Consider the following 15,973-nt stretch of genomic DNA (forward strand, 5'->3'; position numbering starts at 1 on the left):
ATAAATGAATTTTGATTACTCAGACATTTTTTTGGACGTATTTGAGCGTGGGAATTTGTTGTCGCGGGACATATTTCTTTCAGTCAATTTTTTTCTTTTTTTTTTCCTCGGTGTAATATATGATGAGTCGCTTATATATACGTGTTGGTGGAGTCCCGGGGGAATCGCTGGAGGTGATCATCCCTCAGGAATTTTGAGGAGGCAGTCGTGGACGGGTCTAGTCCCTCGCGGATATCCGGCGCACGTAGGTGTCCGCGCGTATTACTCGAGTACGGAGCGTATGTCACGTATTACATACATAATACATGGTGGACTCGATGCATCCGAGTGCGCGCCTACGGAAATAGGGGGGCCTTTGATCTCGACCTGGCCAACCCGGAGTGGACCTTAAAAATAATTCGTCCCTCCCTGACCTAGCCCAAGAATTTGTCCACGCACCCTACAGACTATTGTCGCATATCGGCGCACCAAAGACGTATACAACAAACACGATACATTTATTTCCCCACTAATCTCACGACCCTAATTAATGCCCTACACTGAGATAAAAAGAAATTCAATGTACCAAAGAGACATCATTTTTTTTTTCTAACTCAAAGAACAATTACGAATAAACTCAAATCGTCATAATCCCGAAGGAACGTTGCATCCAATTTATTCCAGTTTATACGAGTTGGATAATTATTCTTTGAAAATATTCCTCTGGTACTTTTTAATTAAGTATATCTTAGATTCAATGACAATTTCTATTTTCCTCGAGGTAGACATACGGATGGAATAAATGTTTCTTGGAGCATGTTCCGTAGGCGGTATGCGTCTTCAGGGTGGAGCCGAGTTACAAGAGGCAGCCCGATCAGGGGCGAGGATAATTACCCCATTTCTCTCCCCCTTTTCATTTTTCCCGGCCAAAATCGCACCCCCTGTCGAGGTCTCCATAACTCTCCCGGACAATATAAGGAACGGGCGGACCGCCCCGGAACGGTACGGCGCGCGTTATGCCCCGGATCACGCCATTGCCCGATAACGTTAACTAACCCTGGGTACCCATTTTCTATGGGGTTGGGTACCCCTCCCGACGAGGGCAGTCGCGTGATCGCGACACAAGAGGATCGCCTCGTTACTCCGGGGCGGAATCGCCGCGCGATGCTACAACCGCGAGGTTAAGGGTGAATAATGCCATCAGGGTGGCATCGCGAACGTCTCTGTTAATAAGAAACGTACAAAATGTCGCGAGGAAACCATCGAACCCCCTGGTGAAATTTTCCAAAATTCAGGGGGGCGATCATCCCCGGAAATTCGGTATTGGGATCCTCTCCGAGAGGACTACTTATGCATTAATTCTAACAGATACATTCGCAAAATCGCTGGTTATTTTTTATTTTTTTTTTTTTTTTCCGTACAATTCGGACAGTGTAGTCCAGGGTGCGTTTTTTTTTTGCGGAATCGCAGGACAACCGGGCTAGTTACGTATCGCGATCTCGTAACGAGGCCATTAGGGTTACATCACGAAATGGGGAGAATCGAGAGCGCTGGTCGAAAAGGTGTCGACGCGTTCGAGTGGAGCAAATTTAGTTGGGCACTCGATTGTCCCTCTCCAGGCCAACCCCCTCGGAATCCGCGTCTCGATGGGACATCAATGGATTTCAATTTTCGGTCGGAACGCCGGGACACGCCAGCGCGGTTTCGAGCGATTTGCAGTCGTCGGAATCGGGGAAACGGAGAGATTTCTCCCTGGAAATATTTCCACCCCCGGCTGATGAGACATATTTCATTCCGGCGTTTCGAAGCCAAAACTGACAAACAATGGAAATCGCTTCCGCGTGTAAAAAATACAAATTGGAATCGTACACTTTTACCGGCAAACAATGTGGAGATGTTTCGACGGTGCTGATCGAACGCCTGCCAATAAGCCTCAGATCTCGAGGGATGAAGGGGGGCGGGGGTAAGAACCCTCCCCCCGCCCCGCACAATTTCGTCCTTGCCTTTCAAGCAAATCGGAGGACCGCCGTTTGCATAAAAAATTCATAACCGAGAGAGGGAAGAGGACCGGCCGACAAAACGATCGACTTATCCGTCCTTTTTCGGTCTCGCGGGGCGATTCGAGGGAAGGTCCACCCCGATTCGATATCTCCTCCCTCGATATATCGACGCGATAAGGGAGGACCTTTTCCTTCCAGCCGGTGTCCGCGACTCTCCGGATCTCCCTCGGCGGAAAATCGGAGGAAATCGCGGAGAGTCGTGGAAATGCGCTCCCCTCGTCTTCGGGGGGTGCGACCCTCCTCCCTCGTTAGGGTGGGTTTCGCGCAAAAACGCCGAGGCCTGACGACAGTTTGAGAGATCCAGGGCCTGGTTCGCGGCTAATGTACCAGCCGCAGCTTCCGCGCTTCCCTGCCACCCCCTGGACCACCTCCTAGGGGGTGCCACCCTCTCGAGCCGCAGCCCTTACACCGGGGAAGACGTTTCTACGTTTTCTCTCGACGCCAGATGCTGCTAACTGCGCCCTCCCCGATGCTGGAGGAGCCGCCCTCTTCCTTCTTGCGAGCACCCTTCGCTCGCCGGATGAATCTCGAGATTAACCGCGGCAGCCTCGCCGGGGAGCTTTTTCGCGCCTGGCGCGCGAAGGGCCGATCGATGCCGACAATTGCACCACCATGTTGGCTTCCGGGTCGACTTGACACCTGCAAGTCGAAAGCCATCTTGTAAACCACAGAAATGTTAACCTGCGAGTCGTCTTCGCCCTTGCTAGCTCCCTTTGCTCGCAGGACATATCTCGAAATTAACCATAAAACCATAAAAATGTTTTAAACCCCAGAAATGTTAACCCGCGAGTCGAAAATCATCCTTTAACCTGAAGACAATTTTACCCACGACAATGATACCTAGAATTCATCTCCGAGATGCAAAATGGTAATACATGGATAGAAGAGCGCAACGATATTTTCTGTACAGGGTCTTGCAACGAGGTCGCCGCGTTAAACGTAAATTACATCCGATATTTAGTCCCGCGGGGGCAAGTGGTGCTTAAGCATTGTTTTACGGCGCGTTATTTAAGGACTTTTGTCGCCAGTCTTAAAAGGGAGGCTCCCTTTTATCGCGGGCCCTTTTACGCCCGAGCGAGCCTCTTCGAGGTGAAAAGCAGTCCTCCTTTCGCCCTCCTCGCAGCCTCCACTCGGTCCCTGCCTCCTTGTTTTATTACTTAGGCCACTTGCTAATAGATCCCGCGTTGCGAAGCTTTCTCCGCCGAGGGGAGAGGAAACGAAGAGGCCGGGAGGATCGCGCCTGAGCAAAGAGGCGCCGTGTCAGTCAACATTGTTAACGGGCAGGAAATGCGGCGCATTCGTGTTTCCCAGAAACCGCAGACAAGGCTACTGCATCCCATGCATTAAGAGACGAACTCTCGGTACGCGTCCTGCGCTCTCTTCGCATCCTCCCGTCCTTTTCCGATGACTCTGCAAGACCCTGTTTACTCCACCCTCCGGCTCGGCGGTACACTGCATTTCCGCCTACGTGTACGGCTCATATCGGATTTCTGCCCACCTAGTTGATATGCAGATAAGCCGAATTCAATTCGAAATTGGGATTCGCCGATGGATTTTCACGGATGCCCGGCGCTCCGCATTGCCTTCGCACTCCTCGATTTTCGACACGCATTGTACGCGTGGAGCCGCATATTACTACATGGTACCGCATTCGCAAAAGTACCAACTAGACCGCTTACTCTACACACATGGTACGCTTCTCGTCCCCGTTCTTACGCTTCTTACGCACGGCGCAGCCTCCCATGAAGGAGTGTGGCCCTCTTCTGCGTGGGGTCCTCGCTTCGAATAATTATATTTCGAGGTTAACCCAGGGGACGGCATAAATTGCACTTAAACCCAGGCCTCGACCCGTAGATTAACCTCGGTTTTAATTAATCACCCCGTGTACACGGTGTCGCGCTCATCCGACGTCTTTATTTATGGCGGTGTACGTGCGTCCTGCGTCCACCTTATGCGTGAGCACCCACGTGCCCCTGCGTTCCATCGGATCCTCCTTTTTCGCACGTCTTGGGTGCCGGAGGGTGTTCGCAGTGCTTTTTTTTTCCCCTCTCCCTCTTTTCTTTCCGTTTTTCTCGCTCCTTACATACGCACGCTGCGTCGCACACCGCGGTTCACGCACGGGACGTGTTCCTGGAGGTTTGCGTGCGTGTCGGCCGGGCGACGCACATGCGACCCTTCGGCTGCACCGCGTGCACATGATGCTGTCTCGGTGCGCCCGGACATGTGCGCGTAATAGCAAGTACTCGCACAGTGCGGGGGCATGCGTGAGAATACGTGAGAACACCCGCGAATACGTGCGAATGGGTGTCAACGCGCTCGCAGCGACGCATGCGCGGTGCTCGCATATCGCTGGTCGGGTTTACGCTCACCTAGGATCACGCAGGATACGCGTGGAGACATATATCAATCTAGGCTGGATTAAGCCGGGCTTAGGACCTGCTCAGGACGCCGCCGCATCCATTAAACTCTCGTTAGGCCTCCGACGTTCGCATACCCGATTCTCGAGTTCATCCGATGAACTTTCGCATGCAAAACTTTGACACTTTCGTCTACATATTTCAAACGTCAACCAACGACAACAGTGCGAGATTTTTCCTGCGTATCTATTTCTATGCGAAGCGAAAAATCGCATGAATTCCAGAAAAAAGAAAAAAAGACAATTCATTGAGCCAAAGAAAATATTTTTTTTTAACTTGAATATTCCTTTGGTTCAATGAACATTTTTTTTTTTTTCCTTGAGACAGATCCGGCGTGTGGTGGAGGCCGTAGTCTCGGAGAAATATGAACAGCGTGGGAAAATTATATAAAAATGATGAAAAAGGAGAATTAGAAAATAATTAAAATTGCCGGAGGTGATTGCGTACTAAGGGCGGTGATTGGAGGGACAAGTGTCGGTCGGGTTAACATAAATCGCCGGGGAGTGTCTCGAGGAAAGCCAAGATAGTTTCTAGTTTCTGAGAGGGGGAACTTAATCGGCAACTTCGTCGATGAGGAGCTTTACAACGTGGCGATGCGATTACGCGTCGTAAATCCAGCTACCCCGGCGTCCGATACGCCAGTTTCCGCTCCTCGTGCTAGATTTTACACGTCGATCACCTCCTTAATTCCCCGATTCCAGTTAATCTCGACGGGCCGGCATTGGAACAGAAATGCAGGCTAATCCAGGCACGCCAGGCACGGATTCGCATAATTCAAATCGCCGGTAATTCGGGAATGTACTCTTGTCTGAACTCGAGACGGAACGGACCGGTCACGAAAATGTTGCATGAGGAAAGTTACAAGACGCCCGACTGCGATAGCGTGACAGAAGGGTGACCTAATTAAGATGTAATTTATGTACGTGGTGTTGCACGCGGCCGGAATGAATAAAACCCGAGGTCCCGTCGCACTCGCAAAATATTGAAATATTGAAAAAAGTCACGTACAATGGGGTTAAATTATGATAAATAATTATTTTCCCCCCGCTCTTCGGAGGGAGTTATAAACTACATCTTGGCTGTTTCTTGTTTGTTGCAGCTTTCGGAGCTGGAGCAGCGAGTCCTGGAGGCGGAAGGCAGGGCAGACGAGGCGGAAGACAAGGTGAGCCGATCTGCGAAACGTCCGGATAACCCAGTTTTATCGCCCCGTACGTTACGCGGCTCTTTCCTGTTCGCGTCTTAACACCGATTGCTTTTCCGTTTTATCGTGCCGACTGTTTTCTGGCCGGGAACGTTTACCGACTCTCCGTCGCCCCCGGTACACCGTCTACAAGGCGACGGTTTCGTCGTTGAGGAAGCTCTCACCGCGTCAGCCCTTCGTATCCAGGAGATTTCCAAAAACCGCTCGTTGTCGATTTCTTCTTCCGTCTTTGAGGCCGGACACCGCAGTTGTCTCCCTCGAAAGTCGTTCCATATGCCAAGCCGCTGTCGCTGGAATCCGTGTCGATTACTTCGGCCGATCTGTCGATATCAGAAGTTACGGTTGACAGGACATGTGTTTACGTCGCGGTAGCTAATAAGTACGTTGCCTCACACCGAACCGTATTACCTGGTTATAGAGCGTCAGTCTGATTAATTCAAACGGGAAAGCCGATCCGCTCACGATTAAATTACTTTTTCCTCGCCCGCCTCCGAGGGAGCTTTACGGCGGCGATATAATTCAGATCTACCGCACTTGCAATTCCTCGTCAAGTGAGGCCTGGTTACTTCTGCAGGATCCTCGTGACTTGCGATAGGAGTGAAGGAAGGGAACTTGCGGCTCGTCCGCGTTAAAGCGGAACTCCACCGGCAGCTGCCGAATAATTTGTAGCTTCGGATTGTAGCGGAGCGCTGGAGCTCCTACGTCAGTCCATTAGTCCACACTAAATTAATTGAGCTCGAGCGCCCTGGAAGGAAGATGAATAAATAATTAAACCCGCGTTTACGCCAGCGGTAACGTCGATTACGTACCGAATGCTTTTCCGACCACCCACCCCCAGAGATTGCTGGATCACTGCCGTACCGGCTAGGCTTGAATTTCTAGCTCGAATCGTATCATACGCATCCAGTGGTACCGACAGAGCTTGCACCCTCGGGGTTGTCCACCCCCGTAACCACGACGAGATAGCACGCGACCTTACCGACGATGTCGCCGTCGACGCGACGAACTTCTCGGTTATTGGTTGATAAGGGACCACCACTTGCCGCCTTTTTACCAGCCCTTTTACCGACACCATCGATTGCACCTAGCAGAGTCGCGAACCCCTAAGGGCGTACCTGAAGACCCTGTCATCCGGAGCTGGACACGTGTGTAGCATGCGCATGTTACACCGCGTGGTCTCGCATTGATTTTCGTCGCGAGACCAAGATGGCAGGCCGACACCCTGACATCTCCGTTTTGTTATGAACCCCGGTATCGCCCTTCCATTGTCCGCCACGTTGCCAGGAGTGTTCGCCAGATTTGGCCAAGAAACGCGGCGCGAGAAGCATCCGTCCAACCTGGTGGCTGTCAGTCGTGACAGCTGGCTGCCAAATTTGTGCGTCGAGTTATGGATCCCGACAGGTGACATCGATGAAAGGTAACTCGAATCTTATCACCCCTGTAGTCTCCCTGAAATAGTGGTCATCGGATCTTCATATTTCATCCCCGTTCTCGCACGAAATGCGTTCCGTCCTGGCGACAATGGTGCAAGGGCTTACCCTTTCGTTGCATGGTAGCCATTAGATACAGGAGAAACGGAGCAGAGAGTCAGATTTGTCGCAAGGTGTCGGGTCTCTTATTTCGGGCCGTGGTCGACATCTTTTTGGGCCGACCTTCCTGCGCCCGGCTTCTCGTCCGTCTTGACTCGGCTTTGAAAAAAATAACGTATAGAAATTACTTGAGAACACGAGACAGCGGCTTTACGCTCGCTTTGACGAGACGGTCGTATATAGGATTGGCACTGTGCCGAGTCGTGAGTAATCCTCACTTCCCGTGCGCACCCACCATCCAAAGGGATTAAAAGGACAGGAGCGTTTTCCCGCGACAGTACATTCACCGTAAATATTTCATCAACTCCTAACCCTCGATCGTTGAACCCATCTGCATCTTCACGCAGAACCGATCGATCTTCCATACCCATCTCGGTAGAAAGTGAACGCCATACTTCGTTGACAAATTCCAGGGACCCTATTTTCGAGTTCAACTTTCCCGTACAAAATATATAACTTTCAAATATTAAACAATGACGCGACTTCGCGGCAATTATATATATTAAAACGGCTTATATATATTAAAACAGTGATGAGAGACCATGAGAATTGGGAATTACTTTAAAGAAAAAAAAAAAAAAATGGTAAAACTATATTTTATAACCGTGCGCGCGTTCAATTTTTGCCGCCTACTGTACATGAATGGATATTTCTGCCTGAAGAAACAACAGGGGACTCTCTGGGAGCCCTTTGGCGGGGTGCCAGCATGATTCAATGTTATATCCAAAGAGTCGCTTCAACTTACCGATATCATCCACGATCGCTATTTTCTCTACCAACTATCAACGGCATTCCCCATCCATGTTCTCGATTTATGCCTGTAAACTCCATAGAACAATCGTGGAACAACCTAGAGCATCGTGCCGGGCGCCATCTTGATTTTTCAAACTAAGCCTCGTGACGTCACTCGGTCGACCCTAGAATTTATTGTATAAATAATAGCGAGTAAAAATCCGCCGCAGAATTCCTTTCTACCTAGAAAGTGATTCTTTTAGCTCGGCGTAGGTCATAAAAGATTCAAGTCCTGCGCGACGTCCATCTTGTCCGGAAAGGCGGCTTTTGTCCAGCCGTACGCTGGCCACCCCGTCTTCCGCGGCGCGTACTTTATGGTGTACGCTTTATATGCGCGCCCCACGCCGCCCCTCTCCCCCGCTGGCTCCGAGCCAACGTGACTCACCGACTCCAGGAAACCCCCGCAGCATTTAGTTCGATCTCGAGCGCCGGACAACGTGGGACAAAACTCGATTGTTTCGCGTCCGTCCATCGGTCCACCTTGCCCGATAAGGCACGCCCGCTCCCGGAAACCGATCATCGATCGACGGGTTCTCCGGAAATCGATTGTCGATCTACGCGTTCCAGTCGAGCGAGATCCTTGCCGAGCCGCGCGAAGGACGGCCCTGAAATCCGCGCCAATTACTCAAATTACGTGAATTACGTGAATTACCCGAAGGTCGCCGCGCGCGACGTGCTGCATCAAATCGGAGCGAGAGTGCGATCTCTCGAACGGACCGATATCGAACATGGCCGCCCGCTGTCCCGGTAAGACGCCCCGCGCCGCCGGCCTCTTTCTCCTGGGCCGCCGCGCCAAAACTCGACGCTGATTGGCCGACGCCCGGTGGAGCGAACCTCCCGCGAACTGGACTTTCGCTTTCGCGGAAGCCAATGTACGGGAATTCGGAGACAGGCTAGCGACTTTTTATCAAGATCGTTAGGTTAAATGTACTTTCGATCATTGATGTGTTAACAGTACAGAGGAAATAGGGTTAAATCGTGAATTTGGTTAGGTAGGGTTTTCGGTAACAGCGGAACTTTCGGATGCAGGGTTAGGAGAGTGCAGACATTGACCCCGGTGGTATCGGGAGAAGGAAATCGATACCGTCGATAACCTCGTTGATTCTGCACGCACACTTGCGCGGAGTTTTCACTTATGCGTGGATATAAGCGTAAATGACTCGGCGAAGAATTAGGAAATAATGCAGCTAACAGGAGGTTGCGGAATGGGAAGGAGAGGTCGATGGAAGAGCCTCGTAACTTCGGCGCTGTCTTCGCCGGTGCATTCCGCCGCTATCTCGACGGCAGGAGCTCGAGGTGTCTATCTTCGAATTTCGCTTAGATAAGGAGTGTTTCACTGATGGTTATCGACGCCCAGTGCCGCGTGTCGTTGGGTAAAGATTTCTCGTATCCTATTGATTTTCTCGGTGCGGCTCCCTTCGAGCTCTCGCTCCCCTCTCTTGGTACACCCGTCGTATGTTGCGTGTAACGTAAGCGATATCGATTTTTGACAGCTGCTTCCAACCTCCGCAGGAAACGGGGTGCATGCGACATGCAACGCGGAATGCCGTCTCTGTCACGTTAATCCCGCGTGTCCCCTCTCGGACGTGTCTGCCAGACGGAGTCTCTGGCAGTGATTTCACTCCTAGCCTCGGAACCGTCAGGAACACTCTTGGTTTAAATGGCCTCGTGGGATCATACGCCTCGTCTTACCTTGTTGCTAAATTGTGTGAGAAAGTGCCTCGATGTTTGTTCGGATAAACCTCTCGCGATGACAGAGGAATTTCCTAGGGAGACGTCAGTAGGTGGAGTGAATTTCTATGACCGAAATTAAGGCTGTTACGAGGCTTTGATGGGAAACGAATACCCTTGTTTTGGGTTCGATTTTCTGCCGAGGGTGGTGTAACGGTTGGTAAGAAAAGATAGGCACGGTGACGGATGAAACGTCAAAATCAGTATGGATGTGACTTGTACGATCTTGACTATAATCTTTGAAATGAATCAAATCCTCCTATCGATGACTTTACTCAGAGGGTAATATTGATGTTGGTCTCAACTTCTCAGGTACGGATGATGGAGGAGCGGCTGGTGAAGGGTGAATATTGCTTGAGCACGTCCAGTGTCAGCACTCCGCCGCACTCGTTACCATCCACCTCGGGCACTCAGAATGATAAGATCGAAGATGTCCACTGTGCCTGCATCACGAAGCTAGAAACTCAAGTGGAGGAGCAAGTGAGTCGAATACCATAAGCTTGATATCATTTAGTTACTTTTCGGCCTTATATAGTAGATAAGACTCCGTGATAAAGAGCTGTGCATGTGTACCGAAGCTTCAAAGTATTTATCTGTCATAATCATCGGTGATATTTTACCAATAAATTTGATATCGTGGGTAAAACAAATTTATTACTCATTTGCAGAGGCAACTGCGACTCCAAGACGCAAGGCAGGTTGAAGCAAAAGCAGCACGTATTAAAGAATGGGTAACAAATAAGTTGCGAGAATTGGAACAACAGAACCAACATCTGCGAGAGCAGAACAATAAGTGCAATCAACAACTAGAACTGCTTCGGAATCATATTACTAATATTGGATTGCGACCACCAGTAAGCATCAAAAAATTATTTTAGAAAATCGATTAACTTTATGTCAAATCACAAAATTTAATGTCACATAGGCACCGACAAGAGCATCTTTATCGCTGGAGGTAGATCCAACCTTGCGCAGACGTTCCGAAAGTTTGGAAAGCACTCCGCAGATTGTTTCTGAAAGTGTTCAAAGTTCGGTTCCGGAACCACAAACTGGCACTAGGCACAGGAGACATTTATCTGCTTGTGGAACGATCCAGCAAGGAATCCCCCTAACAAATATGGATTCCAGGTATAACGTTCATGCCTCAGTCAATATGTGTATCGTAATACGAAGTACTCACGTATTAATGTCGAATATACGCTGATTCTCCTTGGGAGGTCTCACGACGTGATAGCGGAGCCCGACTTTTTAAAATGTGGTACCCTGTAACGTCCTGAGACTTCCTGCGGGGATCTGTCGACGAGCCCAGGCTTAATCAATGATCACAGACTCAACATTATATTGCTTGTTTTTTTTTTATATATAATCCTCTTACTCGGCTTAATTGTTAGGAAATTTCTTGTTTCACTTTTTCAACGATTATATATTTTTTCAGTCTTTTGTCCGAGGAGCTGGCAGCTGCTGTCGAAAATTTGGTTATGTTGCCCAGTATTCCAGGGGTCTCCGAAACGAATCGAGACAGTGGCAGCTCAGAGGCCATTCACGATTATGCAGAAATTTATACACCAAGCAGGGAAGGAATTAATTGGAATCAAAGTGGAGGACAAGCCCCTCGACCACCCACACCACCATTGCACAGATTTCCAAGCTGGGAAGCAAAAATATATCAGGTAATACCTTTGTTTTTTTTTTTAATCTATTTACCAATTTTTAAAAGACTCATTGCTGATTTAATGTATTTGGAATTTATTAAGGTGGCAGATGGTGGACTCGGTATAGGTCAACCACCCAACGAAGAATCAGCACCTTCGACCACTACCAATACGACAACTTCTTCGAAACATTCCCATGCAACCGGACATAATTTAACAGCTCACAATTCTCAGGGCTACTGCGATATATCAGTACCTGTGTATGCTACGGTTAAAGGTAAGCAGGTTCATTTTATTAAGAAGTTGAAACAAATGCTATGAGTAACCTATGCATGTCTATATTAATGCTTTTAAATTCTACTACTGTTTGTACAGGTCGAGCGAGTCAAATCAGGTCAATGCCCTTTGGAGACAGTTCTGATGATAGTTCAGATGGCGAAGAACATCCAAATCAAACAGAGACGAATACGAGAATTACGAACAGCTCATCGGATAACACTGACTCGTCTCTGGGTAGTGGTAGCAGTCCTTCGAAGAGTGTTAAAACCACCAGCAGCCTTAGTCCTGCTAAAAGGAGTTCGAGTGGTTCTCCCAGTAAAAGTGTAAAACGTGGTGAGTCTGTGATTTGCACTTAAGATATTTTATTTCCTATATTTTGTTAAATAATTAATATTCCCATGCTCATGTTACATTAATCCACGAGATTCCATAAATCCCCTGCAACTTTACGAGTCCTCTATTCACAGATACCTCCTTGGAGTCAGGTCTCTCCGAGGACTATGCAATACCCCCCGATGCCCTCAGTTCGACATCTCTGGAATCCAGTATGCCCAGTCTATTGATGAGAGTGTCCGGTGAGAGTCCGAAGAGGCTGGAATCGCTCGAGAAAACTGGTCACTTGGCGAAGCTCGGTGGCAAACTAAAAACCTGGCGGAAACGTTGGTTCGTCTTGAAGAACGGAGTGCTCACATACTGGAAGAGTCAGAACGACGTAAATCGGAAGCCGCAGGGTCAAATTATTCTGGATGAAGTATGCAGGTATGTGATACATCGAAAATCTAACGATGACCTTGAATTTTATTTTTAAAGCCAGTCGTCATATCGAGGGAATCTGTTTCCAGGATAAACCGAGCAGAAGGCGCAGCTACGTTCGAAATCGCAACCGGCAAGAAAACTTATTACCTAACCGCGGATTGCATTGCGACGATGGAGGATTGGATAAGAGTCCTTCAAAATGTTCAGAGGCGAAATGCCACGAAGTTGTTGCTCAGTAAGGAAGATAATAAACCGACGATTCAGGGTTGGCTAACGAAGGTGAAGAATGGGCATGCCAAAAAGTGCTGGTGTGTCCTTATCGGCAAAATGTTCCTGTATTTTAAGTGCCCTACAGATACCGTAAGTTCAAGAGTCAAATACCTTAGAAATTAAACTTCGATTCCGTTGAAATTAGAAATATCTAAAACGCGAACTCCTCCCCCTGAATTATTTCGATTTTCTCTACAGAATCCTATTGGCCAAATTAATATGAGGGATGCTCGCGTTGAAGAAGTCGAGCACGTTTCTGACAGTGACAGCGAAGAAAGGGACGCCGAATGTCCACATGAGCGAACCATTGGAATATTTCCTACCCACCAAGGACCTACGTACCTCTTAATGCCTCATAAGCAAGATAAGGATAATTGGTTGTACCACTTGACCGTTGTTTCTGGTGGAGGACCTAGCGCGGGTACTCAGTACGAACAACTGGTTCAAAGGCTAATGGAGGTCGACGGTGACCCCAGCTGCGTCTTGTGGAGGCACCCACTATTGCTGCACACTAAGGAAAATATTACCAGCCCGCTGACCAGTCTTACCTCCGAAGCCTTGCAGACCGAGGCCATCAAATTATTTAAGGTGCTTAAATTTAGACTCCCCGGGACACTTTAAATATTTCAACGTGGAGTCTCTCCTGCTCTTGATAAATCATGATTGCACCGGGTGTATATTACATATTTATTTTCAGGCTTGTCAGCTGTTCATGTCTGTGGCTGTAGAACAAGCCGGCATAGACTATCACGTCGTTCTCGCTCAAAACGCGCTCCAACAATGCTTGGACCAACCAGAACTTCAATCTGAATTCATATGTGCTTTGGTAAAGCAGACTAGTCGCCACACCCAGCAGCGTTTGGGCGTACAGGTAAAAAAGGCCGCCAGACTCGTGTCGCTGGGTACTGCGCGCGTTGTAAGTCCTGCTTATTGTTTAACAAACACTCGAAAATCCATGTACCATTTTATGTTTTTCGCCTCGTGTGACGTGCTCAGCAAAGATATAATGCTTTCGCTTCGCTGCAACCGGTATGACTCGACGCTAGTACCTAATCGATGAAAAAGAGATACGAGAAATTGAATAACAACGAATGAATGGATTTTTGCAAAGTGTACAATCGGTCCATACGCGGTGACGAGACTTTGCCACTGCAAGCGTACAAAATGGTACATCGGAACGCTTGGTCAAGTATTATGTCTAATTCTATCGATGCAAAGAAGCGGTTTGAGTGTATTAATCACTTCTTTTTTTTTTTTCTCTCCCACTAGAAATAACGTCTAAGAGTTTTTATTAATCACTAACCGTATTATCACGAAGTGCCGTAACGTTGACTTAACAATGATACTTGACAAAGTCTTAACAACTATTTTAGTTATAACAATCATCCACATTTCACTTTCATTTGCTGCTTTACATGTGCTATCCTTAGGCTCTCTCGATTTCTAAGTTGCATGGATCTTATCTTTTAGGTACTTCGAGTTAAGTTCTTTACTTTTTACCATTTATTTGTTATATAATATACATCATACCCCTCCAAGACTATCACCCCACCCTGGCGCCGCGATCACGTAGGAAGAACATATTTCGACAATGTCCCCGTTCCCCGGCCATCCTTTCTCGAGCACTCATTTCTTCGTCTCACCTCATTGCGCGACATAGTAATTCCCGTCTTTCACCGGGGGATCTCGAGTCGGTAAAGATTTGTCTAAATACGTTCCGCGGCGCAAAGACACACACTTGCAGAATGGTATGTTGGTGTACATAAGATATCACACACAGAAAGACATCATTTTGGAATAAGTTTTTCTTTCCTTAAGTTTTGCTGCGACAGTTGATTACGACACTCTGTGTTTTTTGAATGCTGCTTCGAGAAACTAGATACTAGTCGTCGCAATAGCCAGTTCATTTAAGGATGCCGGTCCACGAGTTCGATGCTTTGTCGGCCGCAGCCCAGCGGAGAACGATGACCCGACATCGTAGACGATAAAACGCGCGAGAGGGAACCGACCTCGAGCTGCAACCTTACAATAGCTGCTTACAATGTATCCACATCAATAGTCCAGACGCTTCTCATCCGCATCTCTCGTTGATTCATCGACTTGGTGACTCGTGCGTGTTTTTTTTTTTCTCTTTTTTTTCTTTTTTTTCCTGTGATTAACATTACATGCGGTTTTGCGTGGAGAATTCGATTACCATATCGCTTGTACTAACAAGGCCGAGGACCCATTCTCCTCGACGAGGTAGATCCACGTCGAGGTGCATCGTTCGATCCATCCGGGTGGGAAGTAGAGTCGAGTCGTAACCGCGGCGAGGATCATTCGATCAATGAATCTCGGAGGTGTCGGCCCGTGGAAGCTGGACTATCGAAGTCGGCTACAAGGGAAAGCTCCCCGCGGTTTAGGGCTTGGTCGCGGACGCGCGACCTGGCGCCCGCGACCCAGCTTAAGGCGACGTGAAACTGGCGTCGAAGAGTTCCCGTTCATGAAACTTTTCTCCGAACTGGGGGCACCGAATCTATTCAAACGTTACAATGTAAATATGGAGGGTGCAAGGAAGGTCCTGAAACTCGTGAAATTTCAATTTCTTTTCTTAATTGCTCGTAGATATTTTTTATACTTATAAAATATGAAATTTCACGAGGGTCAGGACCTTCCTTGGAGCCTCCACGTTCACGTTGTGAGGTTTGAGACGATTCGGCACCCTCAGTTCGGAGAAAAGTTTCATGAACGATTGACCTCCCGGATGCCACTTTCGCGTCCCCTTAACGGCAGACATGTCGAGGGACTATTTTGCAAGGGAGATAAAGGATGAGAGAAAGAGGGAGAGAGATAGCGTAGGATAGGAGTGGTCCAGTGCACGGGCGTAGTAGTATGCCAGCATACCATTGCAGCAGCTCCTCCTCTGCGCCACGCAATCGCTCTTCACCTGCGATACGCAAAGTCCCGCGGCGAACGGCGCCGGCGAAAATGCGGACGCACAATCGACGGCCTCCACTTCTCACAGTCCTCCGCTCACGCAGGGCCACTCGACCGCAACGATCTTGGACTGCAAAACTAATCCCGCTCAGTACGTACTCGTCCAGGGCTGGCAGCTCCTGGCGCTCGCCGTCTCCCTCTTCTTCCCGAGGAACAATCGGCTGCTCTGGTACCTGAAGCTCCACCTCCAGAGGAACGCCGACTCCAAGTAAGCCGACTTCCCTGGGACCTCCGTTTTCTAACCATTTGTTTTGCCGTCGACTGATTCCCC

The 15,973-nt window shown here is 48.7% G+C and overlaps 1 protein-coding gene and 1 long non-coding RNA gene across 6 annotated transcripts in view; one reads left to right on the top strand and one right to left on the bottom strand.

The window, feature by feature from the left end:
- LOC105698789 (uncharacterized protein CG43867) overlaps positions 1–15,973 on the top strand; it is a 66,352-nt gene that overhangs the window by 46,796 nt on the left and 3,583 nt on the right. For 2 of the 5 annotated variants that reach the window (XM_023434069.1, XM_012423350.1), the window contains exons 3-14: positions 5,556–5,618; positions 10,082–10,249; positions 10,438–10,623; positions 10,695–10,897; positions 11,205–11,439; positions 11,524–11,698; positions 11,797–12,033; positions 12,168–12,459; positions 12,543–12,816; positions 12,925–13,314; positions 13,424–13,597; positions 15,618–15,910. In XM_023434069.1, coding sequence (XP_023289837.1) covers positions 5,556–5,618; positions 10,082–10,249; positions 10,438–10,623; positions 10,695–10,897; positions 11,205–11,439; positions 11,524–11,698; positions 11,797–12,033; positions 12,168–12,459; positions 12,543–12,816; positions 12,925–13,314; positions 13,424–13,597; positions 15,618–15,910 — 2,690 coding nt within the window. Of the gene's footprint in view, positions 1–5,555; positions 5,619–10,081; positions 10,250–10,437; positions 10,624–10,694; positions 10,898–11,204; positions 11,440–11,523; positions 11,699–11,796; positions 12,034–12,167; positions 12,460–12,542; positions 12,817–12,924; positions 13,315–13,423; positions 13,643–15,617; positions 15,911–15,973 lie in introns of all 5 variants that reach the window. The other 3 variants (XM_012423351.1, XM_023434070.1, XM_023434071.1) reach the window with 3 other exon arrangements.
- Positions 5,842–8,315, bottom strand: LOC105698793. The gene is made up of 5 exons (XR_001103951.2): positions 7,992–8,315; positions 7,196–7,345; positions 6,467–7,106; positions 6,066–6,402; positions 5,842–5,977 (listed from the first exon to the last, which is right to left on the bottom strand). It is a non-coding gene; the product is annotated as an uncharacterized LOC105698793 (long non-coding RNA).

This window comes from Orussus abietinus, unplaced genomic scaffold, assembly GCF_000612105.2.
Source record: "Orussus abietinus isolate OABI.00-Male unplaced genomic scaffold, Oabi_2.0 scaffold12, whole genome shotgun sequence".
In the NCBI taxonomy this organism is placed as follows: Eukaryota; Metazoa; Arthropoda; class Insecta; order Hymenoptera; family Orussidae; genus Orussus; species Orussus abietinus.